This window comes from Heloderma suspectum, chromosome 7, assembly GCF_057233095.1.
Source record: "Heloderma suspectum isolate Gila_16-S chromosome 7, 16-S_ref, whole genome shotgun sequence".
In the NCBI taxonomy this organism is placed as follows: domain Eukaryota; kingdom Metazoa; phylum Chordata; class Lepidosauria; order Squamata; family Helodermatidae; genus Heloderma; species Heloderma suspectum.
This window is the reverse complement of record NC_139464.1, coordinates 42,147,107-42,167,359: the sequence shown is the minus strand read 5'-3', so window position 1 is coordinate 42,167,359 and position 20,253 is coordinate 42,147,107. Positions and strand designations below refer to the sequence as shown.

Sequence of the window (20,253 nt, the reverse complement as noted above, 5' to 3'; positions counted from 1 at the left end):
CCCCCCCCCCCCCCGGTCTGGCTTCTCCGGGCACCCACCCAGCCCTTGTCCCCACTCACTGGTCCCCAGACCGTGCTTGAGCCCCTTCTGCGCTCGGCGAGCAGCCTGCACTCACTCTGGCAGCCTCGTTGAGCTCTGTGACTGCCATTTTTTTGAAAAATAAAACAGCAGTTGCAAAAATGTGCATATATGCATGTGTGAATATGTGCATTTTCGCGCATATGCAAATATGCACATTTTTGCAATCGCCATTTATTTTTCAAAAAATGGCGACTGCGGAGCTCAACAAGGCTGCCGGGGTGAGTGTGGGCTGCTTGTGAAGCATGGGCAGGGGCTGAGTGGTGGCAGGGGCTCGGTGAGTGGGGCTCGGGGGTGAGGGCAGGGGGGCTTCCGCAGGCTTCCCTGATGGAATCGGGCACCGGTGCCACCCCTAATTGCAGCTTCAAGCTACTGCCAGGAACTAAGCCTTGGGAGAGGCATTTCAGCCTTTTAGAATGGGGGAAAAAACTGCACAAAAGCTGGGAACCCCCCAAAAGGCAGGCAGTCCAGCAGTGGGGGGTGGTGGCTCCGATGTCATTGGGCGGTGAATCTGCTCCGGGATTCAGTCAGAACCAGTCAAACTCTAAGGGAGCTATCCAAGGTACAAAGCACCTTTAGAATTCTGACTGGTTCTGACTGAAACCCAGAGCAGATGCACCACCCCACTGACATCGGAGCCACCAGCCTCCACTGCAGTCAGCTGGGGGAAGGGGGAGCGTGAGGCCTCTGGTGATGTGGGGAATGGGGTGTGGTCATTTGGGGAATCCTGGAGGACCATATTATGACCCCAGGCCTGAGATTCTGCACCCCAGTTTATAAACATGATTGGAGGGCTGCGCAAAGCAGGGTGGTGCAAAATGGGATGTATGTCAAGAGTGGGACCCAAGTCATTTCCCCCTGCCAGAAGCAATGCAGCACTGTCTGCACGCATGCAGCTCTTGTTCTGGTCTCATTGGTCCCAGCCTCTCAGCAACTCCTATAAAAGGAAAGAGGAAAAAAGAGCTAGACAGCTACTCTTGTCTGTGTCTCATCCTGCGTGGTGCATTCTTGAAACTCCCTGACTTAGTTCCTTGGTTTCTCTTTACCTTGCCCTGGCCGCAACCGTTTTGGAGCCTTGTCTCTCTGCTGACTTCATTGCCACACCTTTCTGCCTGCCCTAGTTTGCTCTAGTTTTGATTCTGGCCAAGCTTCCCTCCTGGGTCCAATGCATGTCCCAGAGGGCTCTCTGATACGCCAATTGATCTGGGTCCACAAAGGGCAAATTTCACTTCTTTTAAACAACAACCCTGCTGCTAAGATGTCAGACAGAGTGATCTGAGAGTCCCAGACAATGTTGGGTGAGAGACCCTGCAGCTGCTACACAGGATTTTCTGTTAGGAATTCGTGCCTGTGGTCCTGCACTACCTGGAAGATGTGAAATGCCATGGACGCAGTTGGGAATTGCTGGTGCTTTTTCCAGAAAAGGCCCAGACTTGAGATTTTTGATGCAGGCTTGGAACAACTTGGTATCGCCCTGACTCATCAGGGACTGACAATGTATATTTGTTGCATGTGTGCACAAACCTGCATGTTTAAAGTGCACAGGGATACAAGGTGCTTTGTATTGGATGAGTCTTGGGGTGCTTCCAGATAACAACAATGTGATTTATTAAAGAATTAAAATGAACACTGCTATACTACTGCTAATCCTGTCCAGAGGTGATTGTGCCTGATCACTAGTTCTAGTGATCAGGCACAGTATCACTATGCCTATGGTCACTAGACATTCCATGCAGTTGTGGAATATCTAGCTCCCCATGCAAAGTGGACGTTACCTTTTAGAAGCGAAAGCAGTCCTATCCAGACCTAGTGGCACCTCCCTATTCTTTACTGCTGCAATTGTCAGAATTCACCTATGGTGATTTTGGGGTGGCGGCGACAGATGGAGCATTACCAATTTTGCCAGGGTTTTTTTTTCTTAGATACTGGTGCGTGTTGAACAGGCTTCTTTGAATTGGCTGCTGAGGTAGGGGAAAGGCTTTGTCAGTTTCACTGCAGCTTTAAAAAAAGGAATCATGGTCAGGCAGGTGTTGTGATTGTGAGAGAAGGCTGGTGTTAGCCATGGGATTCCACAAAGTTCCCAGCCGCTCCCCTGCTTCCAGCGACACAGTTGTGCTACAGTCTGTTTCTACCCTGAAAAGATTGTGCTTTAATTGCAGTGAAAGTTTGAAACAGAATTGTGTTAAATTAGTTCTTGAGAAAAATAAGACAACAGTGGGGAAAATGCAGGATTGCGACCCGCCTGGATCCTCAGGAATGAATAGTGTCCAATAGTGTCTATACAAGGAAAATATTCTAAGTGGTGCTGTGTCAACATGAGATAAAATTATTAATGCACTTGATTTTTAAGTCCTAGGGCCGTTAGAGTATCCAGATCATGTTCTTGCATGAAGCCTAGTCAATGCACAAGCTTTAGGAAGACACGTTGGTACAAATGAAATGATTTGGAATGAATGATTGAACTCTGGCAAGTTTAAATACCACTTTGATTTCTAATCTGAGCTTGCCCAGCCACTGAGCTGGGCATGTTTAGGTTTTTTTCCTTGCTGAATTTTTGCCTGAGACCCTCTCCAGCTTCAAAGCAACATCGATCATTCTTGGGGTCTAATTGAATGCCTAAAGCTGGTCTGAGTGAATAGCAAAACTCATCCACTGAGAGTTCTGCCAGAATTTTTTTTGACTGGGGTAGGAACATTAGAATGCGGCTTGAACCAAGTCAGACTATTTGTCCAGAATTTTCTGCTTTGACTGGGGTCCTGGGCAGAGAGAGGGGCCGCCTTTCCCGTCATCTCCTACCTAATTATTTTAAGCAGAGATGCTAAGGATTGAACTTGAGACCTTCAGCATGGAAGCCATGGCCACTGAGCTGCAGTCCCCCTCCAGTATCCTCTCTCCAGTTATAGCATTCCCTGATGTCCCAAATATAAACGGCTAGTTTTTCCTCACTCTTCAAATCCCTCCTCAAGACTCTTCTTCTGCTCTGCTCTTCTCTAAGTTCTTCCCCCCTCCCCTGCACCGGACCCTCAAAATGGCAGCTAATCTAAGCATATGTATAAACTGCACTTGCTTGACGTCTTATGGTTTCTCTTGTGTGTGTCCCTCCTCCTCTTTCTCTCTTTCTTTTTATGATATCTTCCCCTTGTCTCTTTGTATACTGCAGCTGCTGTAGAGTAAGCAACTGCCTGCTATTTTGCTCTGTAAAGGCCCATGCATATTGATGATGCTGTAAAAGTGATAGATTGTGGCAGTCCTACTTTTTGTTGGTTAGGTCTGAGCCCTGTAGTCACTTTCAGATTTGCTCTGGGAAGACATGAATACACAGAACATGTCCGAGCCACTTCCTAATGTACTTTTTAGTGAATTGAACAGACTGCGCTTGGGTTTGGGTTAGGGCCAGGGCAGGCCCGAGACAGTTTGCTACCTGAGGTGAAGTTCAAAATGGCACCCTCAGTTCCATGTACAGAAGCTGACCTGGCAGTTGAATCTTCCTCCACCACTATCCCTTTGGACAGCAAGATGGTTTTGGCCAGGGGCAGGCAACTACTGGGAGCCAATTCCACCCCCAACCTGACCCACTGGGGGCTAACCCCCCCCCCGTTGCACCGTCAAAATCGCCTCAGAAATTGGTGATGTGGCAGCAGGAGCAGTGAAAAAATGGCCAGTTTGCCACCAAATTTTGTTGTCACAGTGGTGTCAAAAAATTTTGTTTTAAGGCTAAATAGGCCCTTTTTTTGGGTACTGCCAAAATTCGGCAGCAAACAGGTGAGATCTGGTGGCAAACCAAATTTTTTTTTTGCTGCTGCTGCTGCCGCCACCACCACAGAAAATTAGGCAGCAGCAGTGGGGGGCAGAGGGGCCGCAAAGAAGGGCAGTGGGCTGCATGTGGCCCATGGGCTGCATGTTGCCCACCCCTGGTTTAAGGGGTACAAGGTAGGCTGTGTTGCACACACAGCTCTGTACTCCAAAACCTCACCACTGCTCTCTGCATTCCAATATCTGCCACCTGAGGTGGCTGCCTCACTCTGTCTAATGGTAGGGCCAGCCCAGGCTGGTGCACCATTTCTTGTAGGATACATGTCCCAGAAATGGAGTGTTTCTGGGGTGTGCTTGTGTGCACATATCTGCTATGGAATGTGTGTGTAATGTATCATTCTTGTTATTTCAACATTTATCCCACTCTGTTCCTAAGGGCTCGAGGAAGAGTACCAACTTTAACCCCCCCCCCCACACCGTTAAAATAACAATGTTTCTTTGCATTTTATATATCGTGTAAAACCCTTTAAGGTGCTTCACGTGAATTATCTCAACAATCTTTAGAGCAACCCTATTAGGTAGGTTCAGTATTATTACATCCCCATATTGCAGGTAGGAAGGCCGAAGCTGAGAGAAAGAAGCTTACCCAAGGCCATCTTCTGGGTTCACGACAGAGGGAGGATTTATACCAGGGACATCCTGGCTCTTAGCCACTATTCTCCGTCAGCTCAAACAACCCAGACTATATTAGAATGAAGCAACAGTGAAAGAATCCCTCTTGCTTGTTTGCTGCTGCTAAAATGTATGCTTGTGTGAACTGGTGTGCATGTGTCTGAAAGAGGTGGGAACAGCCTATATTTGCCATTTGTGAGATTTTTGAGCCAGAGTATTGATCTTTTCCACATACAAAAAGTTGCTACCTATTCTATTTGTTTTAACATGACAACATATTGTGTACTGTGGTTTAAGCCCTTTATGCTTGGTGTGGGCATGCATGCATACGCATGTTTAGGATTTTCCCCCCTGCCTAGGATATGGGTTTGTTATCTGACTGTTTTACACTCCCACCCACTTTCTAGCGAATGTCCTCAGTGACTTTGCAGGTACTCCAGGTGAAACACACCCTGAGATTCACATAGTGAGAAAGTGGGTGGGAGCATTCAATGGCCAGGTGACAAACCCACATCCTAGGCAGACTTTTCACTCTAGATAGTCGAAGGAATGTACCAGACCGCACCTTGGTTATCTTGCTTTTGCAGTGAGCAACTGACACACCTATTTCCTCTGTCTGTCTGAGCTGGGATAGCTTCACCATGAGCTCACTTGTTCATAACTCTGATTAGGTTAGAAGTCCTCCTGGAGTCACTGTATGGTTATTTCAGCCTCTGGCCCCTGAGATTCTAATCATTAACTTCTCACTCACTATTGCCCTGCAGTATAGTCTTAGTTTTCACTCCTGGATTTACCTAAATAACTCCTTCCTGTTTACCTATAACTTACACTTATCTCTGCACTGTCAGTTATGGCAGTGCAGGAACAATGTGGGCTCAGGCCTAGAGAGAGAGAGGGAATGAGTGAATGAATGAATGAATGAATATGTAGGTTGGCTGTTCCTGCTTAAATGGGGCTAGGACTCAGTCTGTTTTCAGTGTCATATTTGTAGAGCAGAACATTACTGCTTAGGTACTGGTACCGTTTGCAAAGTAACAAGGAAGTCCGGTTCTTGCAAGCACCTTTTCCAGACAATGTAACTCCTATTCAACAGGGATATGCAGGAATATTCAATAGAATCAAACTGTTATATACGTTGGCCACTACATAGGGGAATCTAACATGTTCACCAGTAGCCCAGTGGTGGAGCACCTGCGTTGCATGCAGAAGGCCCCAGGTTCAATCCCCGGCATCTCCAGGTAGGGCTGGAAAAAATTCCTGCCTGAAACCTTGCAGAGCTGTTGCAAGTCAGTGGCAATAATACTGGACTAGATAGACCAGTGGTCTGGCTTCCTGTGTTCCAAGGTTTGGGTGATGAAGTCATTTCAAACCTAGAACAGCATTCCCCAACCTGGCGTTCTCTAGATGTGTTGGACTGCAACTCCCATCATTTTTGCTGCCATAATGGAAGTTGCAATCCAACACATCTGGAGGATGTGTGGTTCATTTGTGGGCATGGGCAAACCTATTTGTGGGTATTCCTATTTCCACCTCATAGTGTGGTTTTCTGTTTGTGCCTTGATGCGATATTCTACAGCTTTCCTTTCTTGAGTTCTCCCACAGTTTCTGCAAGTAACAATTCTATGGAAGTGCACTCAGGTATGATTTTGTGATACAAGGCACAGGTCAGCATCCTTGTTTTGCATATCATGGCAAGAGTCCCCTCGCACTGCTGAGAAATGTGACAAGAACACACACCCTTCTTATGAACTTGGAGCTGGCAAAGGTGGATCAGCCCTAAGTTTGGGCTCTGCTTTGGCAGCTCTCGTGGTGGCCAAAATTTAGCTGCCAACAAGCAGCCATAAGTAGGCATGAAAGGGATAAAGAAGTCCTGTCCTTATAGCATCCTGACTGTGAATCCAATAGAATGGTCAAAGGACATTAAGGGTAAAGCATGGGCTTTTCTACATGAGGCATTTATTGTGTGCTTGTCGTTCCCCAATCACAGTTGTTTACAGGTTCATTAGACAATGTCATGATACTTCAGTTTCGTTCAATGTCTAACTAGCACTTTTGGCGAGTTGTTTTAGAGCAGGGAAAATGTGGCATTTAATTGTGAAAGCGAAAGAAAGTGCAATTTCCTCTTGTGAATTTGTGTTATTCTGCTATACCACAGTGCCACCTAGAGGTTATTTAGCAGAAAAGCAGGAAAGGAAATGCTCTCTCAATTCTGTGACGAAACTGAAAGTAGATGCAGCAGATTAACAGCCTTGTGTAGAAAAGCTCAGTCTATTCCACTTTCTGGCTACGTCTTGACAACCTTTCTTCTTAAGTGGTCTTGAGTGTGTGCCTTAAAAAGTGAAGTGATTGTTTTGGAAAGCTTTATACTAGCCTTCCCCAAATTCCTGTCTTCAAGAGGAGCTGTACGACAACTCCCATCACCACTAGCAAGTGTGGCCAATGATCCTGCCAGCTGAGGAAGATGGGAGTTGTGGTCCCACCCATCTGGAGGACGCCATTTTGGAGAAGGCTGCCATACGCCTCCCTTCTGACTTGGAAGCTCTTCCCCCAGAAATGTGGGTTGCGTTGTAGGGGGAGAAATTCACTCTGTCCATGCTCAGATGTACATGCGTCCCCCCTTCCCCCCATTATTAGTACGTACGTTCTAGGGTTGGATCTGGCATTCCAGAGCAATTCTGGAGGTAGTCCCAGTCCAAGTTGAGCCCTGTGGACATTTCTCTTCTCATTTCCCCAGCACTACAGTCAATGCTGTGGTACTGAGCTGCTGTGGTCTTCGTTTCCTGTGTATTTCAGGTAGATCAGCTGAAATGCAGAGTCAGCGCCATGGAGGAAGAGTGCTCCTTACTGAGGAAGCAAGCGTTGGCAACTCCCCAGCAAGAGGTGGAAGATCACAGCCTTGCCGACACCGTCTCTGAGCTGCGGGCGGAGAACCAGAGGCTGATGGCTTCCCTGCAGGAGTTGCAGAGTGTGGTACAGGTACTTGTTGAACACTACAGCATGGTTGAATGTGGACCCATGGAAAAATTGCATTGTATTGTGTCAAATGCCTCTTCTCTGAAACATAAGGTTCTCCTGGATGGTAAGAGCCTGTGGGCCAGTTTGTACAATTACTGCAGCACACCGTGGCTTATTTAAGCCATAGTGGGTAGGGGGTTGCGGTGTGTGCTAGCGGCCATTGTGAATATTCAAGCCACGGTGGGCAGTTGCTGCAGCTTATCGTTACTTCCAAACCCAGTAAGGGCAGGTTGTTGCCGTGGTTAACAAACCACCACAACCCATGGGCTGTTTTGGGGTTAGGGGTGGTTTGGGCTACAGCAATCATGAAAACCAGTCAGTGTCTGCCTGTAGGAAGTTCTTCTCAGTCCACCAGCTTCTTCTCCATTGTGGTTGGAGAGGCCATAGCTTGATGGTAGAGCACATGCTTTCCATGCAGAAGGTCCCAGACAAACCTTCTGCATGGAAAGCGCCGGAGACAGGGCCAGAGATAGCCTAGGAGTCCCCCACATTTAATTCTGAAAGAGTGTCATGGGTGCTCTCACAAAATGGCTGCCATGGAAGGCTTGCCAAGTCATAAAATGGCTGCCATGGTGAGCATGGCTAGATGGAAAACATTCGTTCCCCAGAAGGCAAACTGATGAGACTAAGAGAAAAGTAACTTCCCCAAGAACCGAAGTACAAACCAGAGGTGGGGGTCTGAGCTCAAAAACACAAAACCACTTTTTTGAACTGAAATAAAGATGGTGCTGCAGGGTAGCACCTTGCTTGCAGCATGGCAGCCTCCCAATTAATTTTTTTGAATTACAAAAAACCTTAAGAAATAAACTAAAAATTGGGAGGGACAGGGAGTCTTGTGGGTGCCAAGAGAGGTGCCTGTGGGTGCATTGGTGCCCATGGGCACCATGTTGGACACCCCACATGTAGCCAAAGATGGGCTGGTGGTCAGGCAGGTTTGGGATCAGTGAAACAAGTTGTCTCAGATTAGGGTGCTAATTTAGATGTAAGAGCTTTATGCGGCCTGATGTGTCCCAATTGGCTCATGCGGGTTGTCTGACTGCATTTATGCTGGAGCTGCAACCAAGAGGGCACCCTTGATCCGCAAAGCCCAATCTGGCCGATTTGCTGAAGAACCAGAGCACCGATGGCTCAGAAGATTATTCATTTATTACCTTATTTATTGCATTTCTTTACCACCCAATATCTGAACCTCTCTGGGCACAAAATGAAACGTTAAAACCATACAATATAAAAATAGGATAAAACTGTAAAAACCTAACCGTTTAAAACAGAATAAAACCAAAGTAGAAACTAGCAGCAGTGCAAGATTTAAAACGTGCCAACATGGCTTTTAAAAACTGAAGGACTAAAAAGCCTGGGAGAATCAAAAAGGTCTCTTGGCACTGAAGGAGACCACAACGTAGGCACCAGGCGAGCCTCTCTGGGGAGAGCATTCCACAATGGGATGCCACCACTGAAAAGGCCCTCTCCTTAGTAGCTGCCCATCTCACCTCATTTGTCGGGGGCACCAGAGCAAGGCCTTTGAAGATGGTCTTGAGATCTGGGCAGGTATGTAAGGTGCTTCTGGAGACCGGCTGCAGGAGGCTGCCTGGTTCTAGTCCTCCGTCATAGTGCCAGAGCCTCAGTTATGTAGCCCCCATGTTTCTTCACTGCCCATCCAGATGTGTGATCTGTATGCTTCGGTTTTTTGTGAAACATTGCACTTTGTCCCCTGCTCCCCTATCCATATACATCTTTCAAGGCTGCATATTCCACCTCTCTACCAGTGTAGTGCACATTTCCCATGTTTTGTTTCAAAAGAGAAGATGTGCTGAACAGAGCAACTTTCCATGGCAAGACTGTCCCCTGCCATTGCAGCTAGGCTACCCCTGCGCGTTACACGGGAGGTGGGATATAGTGCCACTGGTGCTGGTTCAGGGCTCGGTTTAGTAAAATGCTAAAAATAAAATCTGTTTAAAGGAAAGGCCTCTAGTGTTGGCTTAGATGCTGCTAAAATACCAATGGATGGTTTGAACAGCTGTGGCTCTCAGCTGTTCAGGAGAAGCAAGCTGCCTGCTGGTATCTGAGTTACAAAATCACTCTCATCATAGCCATGGATAATATATGAACATGTTAGTCTAGAGTGTTCCTCTTTTATGTGTTTTTAAAAGGTATCCTGTATTTCAGAACTCTAATGGTTTGTGACATCCTTGATTTGTTAATGCTATTTCTACAACTTTATCTCAAAACTTTAAGGCTTGCACTAGTTGTTAAATCCTGGAGAAAATTGCTTAAAGATGTTCTCAGTTTGAAATTCTCTTTCTCTCTGTCTCTCTGTCCCCACCCCCCAATAAAACCCTGACGTTTGACCAGAAGAATATGTACATTTGACTTAGGGGGAAAAAAATAAATTGATTGAGGAGGCAGCATCTGGATACAATCAGCTATATAAAACTTTGACATGCTCAGCAAAATGTTGATATTGCCATTATACTGTATAATTTTGACTTGGAGTGGTTTAAGAACTGGTCCCATAAAGTATGAAATTATAATGTTCTTATCTCAGAAGACATGAGCCCATCTCTCCGTATTCATAATGAACCATAAAGCATTGCTTAGTTATGACATTTTGACTGTACAGCATCAATCTGACACAGCTTGACTCTTTAGTTCAAGTTGGAGAGAGAATCATATTTTTCCCTGCTCCGGGCCCTCGTATCAGTCATTTCTAATTTGAGCAAGACTGTGGTTGCCAACTCTGATGTGTGCTCCACATCATGTGATTTGAGATCCAGTGTGGTGCAATGGTTACAGCAGCCTTCTCCAACTTGGTGCCCTCCAGACATTTTGGATTTCAACTCCCATCAGCCCCAGCCAGCATGGCCAGTGGTCAGGAATGCTGGGAGTTGTAGTCTAAAACATCTGGAGGGCAACAGACTGGGGAAGCCTGAGTTGGTCTCAGACTGGGGAGAAGTTTCAAATCCCCACTCAACTACAAAGCTCACTGGGTCAATCTCTTTTGGCCTAACCTACCTCAAAGGGTTGTTGTAAGAATAAATGAATGGGAGGGGGAAGAACCATGTATCTTGCCTTAATACCCTTGGAAGAAAGGTGGGATATAAATGTATTAAGTAAATAATGAATTAGTGGTTTCCTGCGGTAACTCTTCACTACAGTGTCCACCACTGCCTGTCATGTTGGAAACTGGATGGCATGAAGAGCTTCCACACCAGTGCTGGATACACCTGTGAACATCCAGGTCTGGTGTGTCAACTCTCCTTGTCATTGCGAGGTTCCATAGAGCAGGCAGTACAACTTATAACAGTGAAATGCAGAATCTGCATTAAGTAGTGTTGGGGCCGGCCCTACCATTAGGCATAGTGAGGCACATGTCTCAGGCAGCTGATTTTGGGTGTCATGAAAGGGCAGCAAATTAGTTAGCTGTCATTATTGTTGAGTTTTTACTGCCAGGGAGAGGCACTTGTGGGATGTTCAGCCTCTTCATAACCAAGCATTAGGGATCTCTAACCAGGAATTCTCAGCAGCACCCTCAGCAGGTTCAAATTCCCAGAATTCTTTGGGGGAAGCCATGACATTTAGAGTGGCCTAACACTGTTGTGAACTTTGTAACGTAGATGTGCCTTTAGTTTCTGGTGGGGGAGGGTATGAAAAACAACAGCAAATGGGTATAGACTAGATAGGCAAAGTTTTCTGCTCTGGAGCTCCTGGCAGAGTTATTGAAAATGGCACACTTACATAGTGGGGCAGACTGCTGCTCCTCTGTCAATTCATCAGACTCTCCCTAATTCAGCTTATCCCAGCGGACAAGTGATAATGTTCCCTTGTTGCTTAGAAGGCAGGTGAAGGCCAGGTGCCAGGCTCTGAGAGGATCCTTCTAGACATTTTGGAGCATGACTGGAAGGAAGCACAAGCTGACCGACAGGAACTGTGCCAGAAATTAGACTCTGCGCAAAGTGAACTGCAGTGGGCAGAGGAGCTGAGAGATAAGGTAAGATGCCCCCTTCCCCAGGCATTACATTCATTACTGGGGAGGCATTGACACAGTCACACGCTCCCCACTGTGGTTAGGGTGTATTCAGTCTTTAATGCAGGGGAGGGGAACTTGCTGGTGAAATGCAAACCTCCAGGCCTCTCAGTCCAGAGCTTCAGACTCTCCTCAGGTCACAGCCCCTTACAAGCCTTGCTTCACGTTATTGATATTGTTACTCCATCCCATTTTGTCCCCCCCCCCAGCTACAAAGCACAAGCAAAGGTAAGAGTCACACTTGTAACTCCACCCACTTTTGGCTCTGGCCACCACCCACTGCTGGAATGTGGCCCCTCATAGGTTTTGACTGAGGTAGTGCAGATCTTGGCAGGAAAAATGTTCTCCACCCCTGCCTTAATGTCCAAAAAAAGTGTGTGTATGTGTGTGTGTGGGGCTGTTGGGGCTCAAAATGGCCAGCAACCCATTGCTCTCTACCCCATGAGCCCTTAACCCCAGTTTGTGTGCTATGTGTGATTACTAAGAGGTGAGGTGGAGGTGGTGGGAAACGTTTGCATATGTACTGTTTTTCCACTTGATACATTCCAGGTCTGAATCCTGGTGCAGAAAACTGATTGCAGGGCAGGACTGGTGTCAAGGGTAGGGATGGTTGGAATAGTTGGGCACCTGCCGAGGGCCCACACCCCAGCAGGGGCCCATGGACAACAGCGACGTGGGGTTCCTCCTCTTCATCATTGCAACCTGCTTGTTCACCTGCCTCTTGCTCTGTCCCAGACAACTATGTGAAGGAAGGAGGAGCGGACTTGCTCCCTGGCTCTCTGCCTGTCAAACAAGCAAATGGTAGCAGTGATGAGAAAGAGGAATAGGAGCAAGAGCAGCTGGTGACAATGGTGGTGAGAAGGTGGACTCCCTGAGGGAATGGGCCCACTGAGGTTGCCCTGCTCAAGGGCTCTCAAAAACCTGTAGCCGCACTGATTGCAGGCCCAAACCTTCCTCATTGTAAGCCCTAAATACGTATCTGGAAAGTATAACCCTCTCTGCCTTTCCCCTCTCAGTACCTGCAAGACGTGGAGGATCTGCAGCTGAAGTACCAGACTCTGCAGAAGAACTGTGACCTGTACAAACACAGAATGAATACTGTGCTAGCTCAGCTGGAGGAGATAGAGAAGGAAAGAGATCAGGTGAATCGCATCATTCCTGAGATCTTTCCTTTTGGCTAGATTTGGGACTCTCACAAAGATGGTAGAGTCCCTCTGCTGTCATCCTAGGCTGCTCAGCCTAAAGGCAGGCAGTAGTGATGTGGCTGCTGGTCCATTCCATGCCACTGTAGTTAACATACAAATGAGGAAACCACATGGGAGGGATGGGACCTATGTGCCCACATGGGAAGGCACAATGTTAGATTGCTAACTTTGTGCCCTCCATTTAGAGCATCTCTACACCAGCCTAAAATCCTGCATTTAAAATGGGGTTTTCTGCTTCCATTTTAAATGCAGGATCACAACAGACTCCCTTTGCATGCGCTTCCTTTCCCCGCTCGCCTTTCCCCCTCCTTCTCCCCTGTAACTGAGTCTTCTATATGTTTCAGTGATCTAGCTCCTCTTCTTGCGGCTTTTCCTTTTTCATGGAGGGAACTCAAACAGAACATAAGCAGGGTAATTTGATAGCTCATTATCTCCGATCTATTTAAAAACAGAAAAAAGGTCATTTAGTGCGGGAGACGCCCTGGAGGTTGACGACATCATCTAAAGGGTCCACACACTTCTTTAAGTGAGCATTCTCAATAGCAGGATAAAAGTTCCATGTGAAGAATCCCTTAGCCTGTCATGCCAACCCCTGTGGAGGTACATGGCCCCGTAGGGCAAGTATTGGGCTTGATATAATATGATGTTGGTGTAATATGTTTATACTGTTGTTGACCACCTCAGGTGGACTTTGCCCAGAAAGGTTGCCTAGAAGTATTACAAAGAAATAAAGCATACAGCAGGGGTGTTGAACCTCTTTCAGCCCGAGTGCCAAATTCAGTTTCAGAGAAGCTCTTAGCGGTTGCATTCCAGTGGTGTGTGGGGCCACAGACAAAAGGGGCAGGACCAAAAATAAAGCATATTTTCACTTAAAGCTCTTACTGCCAGGAACAAAGCCTTAGGAGAGGCACTTCACCCTTTGAGAACGGGGGTGGGGGTAGATGGGGAAATGTTAGAAAGCCGGGAAATCACCAAATGATCAGCAGTTGGTCCAGGGAAGTATGGCCTTCTGGGGAATCCAGAATTGAAGGGCTGGATTGGGACCCCAAGCAGGTCAGATTTGGCCTGAGGTTCCAAACCCCTGGCATGGAGACAGTGCCCAGTGAATGCGACAAGGGGACTGAAAAGAACTTCCAATAATCAAGGCTGGGGATTTATTTTTCTTCATAGCTCCTTGTTCCTTCTCCACAGCTACTAAAAGCTTAATAATTTATGCAGCATAAATTATGCAGATACATGCAAATCATGCAAATACATGCAAATTTGCACAACATGTTCAGAATTTGTCTGTTTAAAAAGGAAGAAAAAAGAAGCACACGGTGTGCTTAGTTCTGCGTGTCATCCTGCCTGCCCAAGCTCTATCTACCTCCCCTACAGGACTGTGTTTCTTTCAGGCAATCCAGAGCCGAGATGGCATTCAGCTGCAATACTCCCAAAGCCTTGTTGAGAAGGACCAGTACCGCAAGCGGGTTCGGGCCTTGGAGGAGGAGAGAGATGAGCTGCTGAGCAAAGTTACACAGGCTGAGAGCAAGATCGGCACCCTGGAGGCCCAGCTGCAGCGATGCCATTGCACCAGGGGCCTGGCCAAGAAGGTGTGTTTGGAAGAGGAAGCCTCTGATAGAAAGGAAAGGAAAAGGTTTATATTGGGGAGGGGAGGGGAAGAGAAGTGGGCATAGGATTCCAGCCTCAGCTTTGGCATAGGATTCCAGCCTCAGCTTTGGCATAGGATTCCAGCCTCAGCTTTGGCATAGGATTCCAGCCTCAGCTTTGTTACCCAATTCCAGTTGTGCAGCCTCATGGCACAGTTGTCTCTGTTGAAGCTGCCTTGGGTCAAGTGGTGACTCTGAAGGTCAGAGGAAGGGTGGTCTTTCTTCCTCCCTAGAATCATTACAGTATGTGGGTTCATGCAGGGCCTTCCAAGTTGGACAGTGTGGGTTCCAGGCAAGTTTATCCCTCAGCATGTCTTTCTTCACGAATCAACTACTGTACTGAGACATCTTTTGTTTTTCCACCAACCCTTAGATGTGTTCCTCCTCCCATTCGCTCTGTTCCATCCTCAGTAGCACTTGGAGCATGATAGAGAAGCCTTTAACCCTGGAGGATGGGGTTCTAGAAACACCAGGCATCCTGGACATCACATTTCCTGGGGATTGTTTAAGCCAAGATGGGGTAAGTGGGGGATTGGATACACCAGGATGGGGCAGAGCCCCTGCTTTGCTTGCAGAAGGTCCCAGGTCCAATCCCTGGCATCTCCAGTTAAAATCAGGTAGCAGTTGATGGGAAAGATTAGAGAACCTAGAGAGCTGTGGCCAGTTGGAACAGAAGCAACATTGGACCTTGGCTCTGACTTCGTGTAAGGTAGCTTGATACATTCCCAGGAAACTATATTGCTGCTTTGCATTCATATTACCCAACAACTTGGAAAGCACTAGGCAAACCTCTAACATTGCCGGGAGATGGCCACTCGGATTTTCCCTTTGTGAGGGCAAAATCAAATGAGTTTTAATCAGTGAATTACTCCAATTAGATCTGGATAGGTTTCTGTATAGATGAAAACAATAGTTCTGAAGACAAAGCCATTCTTTTCCACCTATGTCCCACCCATGACCCTGCTCTGTTCCAGCCGTTCAGTTGTGCCAGTAGAGTGGTCCACCGGTGTTCCGCCGGCACAAATGTCATGGTGGTGACGTATCTCATGTTCCGTTGGCATAGCGGTGCTTCCACCAAATCCTATAGCTCAGCACTTCCTTATCAGGTGTTCTCCAGATGCTTTTGGATGACAGCGTCCAGCGTTCCTGACAATTGGCCACGCTGGCTGGGGCTGATGAGAGCTGAAGCCCAAAACAGTTGGAGGGCCCCAGGTTGAGGAAGGTTGCGATAGCCCAGCCTTCCACAACCTCATTTGCTTCAACTGAGTGACAACTACGAACAGCTTCAGCTATGAACAGTGAGATGAGGACGCTTGGGGTGGGGGTGTCTGACTTTAAGGTGTGTGTATATATATATATAAATATAAAATAAATATTATTCCTCCTTAGGATGTGACTCCAGAAAGAGAGAAGGAAATAAACCGCCTTTCCATCTTTCCCTTCCCACCCTGTGCTGGCTCCATACTTCGACGGCAGCGTGAAGAGGGACCGGCTCCCATCAAGAGGTGACACCTGGGGTCCCAGGCTCTCTGCGCTGCAACGGGAGCTCTCCCTCTCGGCTCCTGCATCTTAGGCCTCCCCATATTGGAGAGAGTCTCTCTGACTACAGAATATGACTGCAAAATATAACTTCTGGTCCAGGGGGTGGGGAGAGGGCTAGTGGAGGCTGGTGGGTCCAATGTCAGTGGGGCAGTGAACCCACTCTGGGTTTCAGTCAGGACCAGCCAGAACTCTAAAGGAGCTATACAAGGTGCTGAATCTATTTTGGGGATAGGGTTCAGCACTTTGGATAGGTGCTTGAGAATTCTGACTGGTTCTGACTGAAACCCAGAGCGGATCACTGCCCCACTGACATCAGAGCCACCAGCTTCCACTGGAGAGAGCACATGGCACATCCTGAAACTCAGTTCAGTAGCAGACATAGCACTGTGCCTCGGGCGTGTGTATTGCAGTTATGGTTCCAGTGATCTGTGGTTGTGAAGCCTGCAGCTAGGGTTGGGTTGGCCCCCTTACACTTGTCCCCCCACCCCAATGTTTTCAAGTGTTGAGATTGAACACTTGGAAAATGTCTTCCAGTGCCCCACCTTCTCTGGCAGTCCCCACCTCTTCCATTGCCCCACCTTCTCTGGCAGTCCCCCCTTTCTCCCAAGAATGAACAGCGTTAAAGCGTTACCTTTTGGGAATGGGGAGGGGGTAACACTTTGCAGAGGGCAGGAGAGGGGGCTGGGATAGGCCTCAGGGGACCCCTCACACTGGCTGCAAATGAAGCTCCACTTCAGGGTGGGGTGGGGGTTTGAGTTCACCGATAGGAAATTCATGAGAGCTGGAGGCAGGGCCAGCCCATGAGATTGTACTGCCTGAGTCAAAAGGACAAGATGACACCCCTTCCCATTCCAGGTACAAAAGCCAACTGGACTGGCAGTTGAATCTTTCTTGAACACTGGTGATGGGACAGCATCCTCTAATACACCTGAAATCAGCAGGCTGGCTTAGGGGCACAGGCCACACTAAATGGCCCACAGTTCTCTTTTTCAACAACTTGCTGCCATCTCCCAGTATCTGCTGCCCGAGGCAACTGCCCCACTCTGCCTAATAGTAGGGCTGGAACTGGGTGGAGGGGAATTTCCCCACTACTATATATATTTAAAAATGCCCTGCTCTGAATTGTTTGAAGACAGGAGGAATACAAACATAATAAAGACATTATTTTTGAAGAACAGTGCAGAGATAGACTGTCAATTTTGATACTTGTAAGAATTTCAATTAACGCTTCCCCTTCTGTGTTCTTTTTGTCTTCAGTTGGTCTTATGGGTCCTTTGGCAGCATGGAAGACTTGACAGGTATTTCCAGCCATGGTTTTCCATTATAGAGTTTCTCCTTGAAAGCTCTGTGAGAGGATGCGGGGAGAGGGGGGACTTCCCTCTGCCAAATCAGCTGCCTGACAGTGTGCCCGCTAGGGGGCACCCTTGCCCCACATTTCTCCTGCCTGCACCTCTGGGGACTCGCCAGCCTCATGCGTGCATGCATGCCCAGCTTCTAGGCTATTCCGGTCTGGTGTGTTTAATTTATAGAGGGTTTTTATTTGACAATGAATTCAATTCAGTTTCAGAGGAGTAGGGATGAGATAAATGCTTCTGCTTCTGGCTGTTATCGGTTCTTGTTGATGGGCTGTAAATTTCTACTGTATGTTCCACTGTATATCTTGGGCCTGGCTAGATTCGTGGCATTTTCCACCAATGCACTAACCCAGGAGGATTGGCATATGTGCAAAGACTGTCTGGCTTCTGCGTTCAGATGCTAAAAATGGGGAAAGTTTTCCCAATCCACAGTACCCCAAAGAGGACTCAGAATCAGATGGGTCACTGGTCACCTGACTTCAGGGGGAGCCCACAACACTCCCTTCAATATCTTCCCAGCTTGAGGATGTAGCTCTCCCATTATCTGAATTTGAGGATGACATGCCTGCATTTTCTCCTGTCCCTCAGCCACACAGGAACATGGGACTGCAGAAAAGACACTGGCCTTTTAAGAACCATAGTCAGCATCCAGCAGGGGTTGAGCCACTGAAAGACCAGGCTCTTAAGACCTCAGCTGGTTGCAGTCCTTTGCTGAGACAACAGCTCCTTATGGGAGAATATGCCAGCCAGCACGTAGTGCGGTGTGCTGTCCAAGGTCCTGCATTCTGCCTTGCTTAACATGATCCAGAACAGACAGTGAGTGCTGTTGTGCCATCTGCTTCTCCTGGGCCTCACATCCAGCCAGGACAGTATGCTGGTTCTGTAGCAAAGGCCTACATGACTGGCCCTCGCTTTCATGGTTAGGTCATTCAATGTTACCCCAGCTGCATGGAAGCCGTTCATGAAAAGGGTCCCTTAGTTATGGGCTTTTCCTGTCCCATCTACTTCAGTGCTGTCTCCGCACTCTCTCCAATGTCCTTTAGATGCAGGCTAATCGGGACCACTTGGATGTTTTCTGTGGTAACTTGTCCTCCTCCTTCTCTCTGTCAGGAAGTGTCACCACCACGGTCTCATCTGTCAGATCACCTTCCTCTTCCAGCAGCGCACACACCAGGGCAAAGTCGGAAATGTGCTTGTCCAGCATCTCTGACCAGCAGGATTTTTCCAGGAGGTCTGTTTGCTTTCCCCCCCTCCCAATGGTTTTTAGAGGCAGCCTTACGACATTCCAGTGACTCTGCAAATTGTATGGCCAATGGGACCTGGAGGAAGAAAATATGAAGGAAGACGTAAAGGGTCTGAGAGTCAGTATATCTGGAAACAGCATCTCTTGCATTGGTGAATCATTGTAGAAAACATGCCCCTGGGGGGAGATGATAGATAGATAGATAGATAGATAGATAGATAAATAGATAAGCATCCTGAGTTTCCTTTTCTTTTTTCGTCTTCATCTTTGTCTTCTTCTGTTTGTGGTGCCAGCCCATTTTGTTGTTGTTGTTTGCTGTGGCAGAGCCAGCTTAGCATGACCCAACTGAGCTTGGCCTGATACATGATGGCCATGTGGAGCATTTTACTGGGAATAGCTGTATGCCTCCTGTGGGGCAGACCTCGCAACACCCTCTTCCACCAGTGGAGATTCATGGAGCTCCTTATATCCTGCTATTCAAGGCACAGTGTGCCGTTCCTTGTAGAGAATACCAGAGTCTCAATCTCTACTGTTGTTTTCTTTCCCATGCAGATCTGTTGTGGTGCATTTGTCAAGCGCAGGTCACCTGGGCATTCCAGCACCCCAGAGCAGGGGACTTGCTGGGGACATCTCCATCCTCGGAGGAAACAGAACTGGGATTTACGTCCAGTGGGTGAGGCCAAGCTCGGAAGCAGAGAGGGCAGGACTCAGAGAGGGATGCCGGCTCCTAGAGGTATGAACGAATGAGTGTGTGGAACTGCGGCTGACTTCTGAGCAGGAAGGGTTTGAGAAGGAAGGAGAAAACTGCAGGAATCCACCGAGGGGTAGCTGAGGCACCCCTCCTTGGTCTCTTATGGTTATTGGGAGCACATCCTGCTTGGGGCTGAGCTGTAAAATGAAGGGTGACACCTAGTGGCTGAGCTATATACTGCAACTGTGTTATTTCAGAGGTGAAGCAACTTAAAGGCAAAGGTTGGAATCCTATGTCTAGTTACATTTTGTTTGTTTGTTTATTTAATTGATAAGCCACCCAACTGGCAGATGCCCTTGGGGTAGTTTATAATCCTTAAACCCCCCCTGAAAAACACAATAAAATAACCAAAGCAATAAACACAACAATGAATATCTCCAAGTGCCAGTAAAGAAAATCGAGCAAGATTAAATGCCAGCTAGAAAAGGCTGGCATCTGAATGTATATAGTGAAGACTCCAGGCAGATCTCCCTAGGAAGGGCATTCCACAGACAGGGGGCCACTACAGAGAAGGCTCTTTCCCTGGGCGTCATCCCTCATACCACTGTGGGCAGCGACACTCAGAGAAGAGCCTCTGAAGATGATCTTAGCGATTGGTCAGGAACGTACACTTTTGCATGAGTCCCATAGAATTCAAGGGGATGTATTTCTCCCCATGCATAACTGATCTCAGGGTGAGATCATAAGGGGGTTATTGACGTGTAGTTTGTCCCATGGAGCGTCGATGGAAGTGGTGGGGCTTTTGTGTGGATGTTGCTGAGCTAGATAGACCAATGGTCTGACTTGGTACAGGGCAGCTTCCTATGTTCTTGAAACATTTAACTTTCATTAACCTGGAATCCTTGTGACAACCCTGTAAGATGTGTCAAGTATTATTATAATCCCCCTATTGCAGAGAGGAAGGTGAAAGGAGCTCTGTCCCCAGGAAGTTCATGGCAGAGACAAGATTGGAATCTGGGATTTCTT

At 47.6% G+C, this 20,253-nt stretch overlaps 1 protein-coding gene across 5 annotated transcripts in view; it reads left to right on the top strand.

Annotated features, from left to right (window-relative positions):
* CARD10 (caspase recruitment domain family member 10) overlaps positions 1-20,253 on the top strand; it is a 54,763-nt gene that overhangs the window by 10,055 nt on the left and 24,455 nt on the right. For 3 of the 5 annotated variants that reach the window (XM_084811747.1, XM_084811750.1, XM_084811746.1), the window contains exons 6-14: positions 7,297-7,479; positions 11,351-11,506; positions 12,559-12,684; positions 14,142-14,339; positions 14,770-14,916; positions 15,786-15,901; positions 17,196-17,236; positions 18,404-18,524; positions 19,089-19,269. In XM_084811747.1, coding sequence (XP_084667873.1) covers positions 7,297-7,479; positions 11,351-11,506; positions 12,559-12,684; positions 14,142-14,339; positions 14,770-14,916; positions 15,786-15,901; positions 17,196-17,236; positions 18,404-18,524; positions 19,089-19,269 — 1,269 coding nt within the window. The remainder of the gene's footprint in view (positions 1-7,296; positions 7,480-11,350; positions 11,507-12,558; positions 12,685-14,141; positions 14,340-14,769; positions 14,917-15,785; positions 15,902-17,195; positions 17,237-18,403; positions 18,525-19,088; positions 19,270-20,253) is intronic. The other 2 variants (XM_084811748.1, XM_084811749.1) reach the window with 1 other exon arrangement.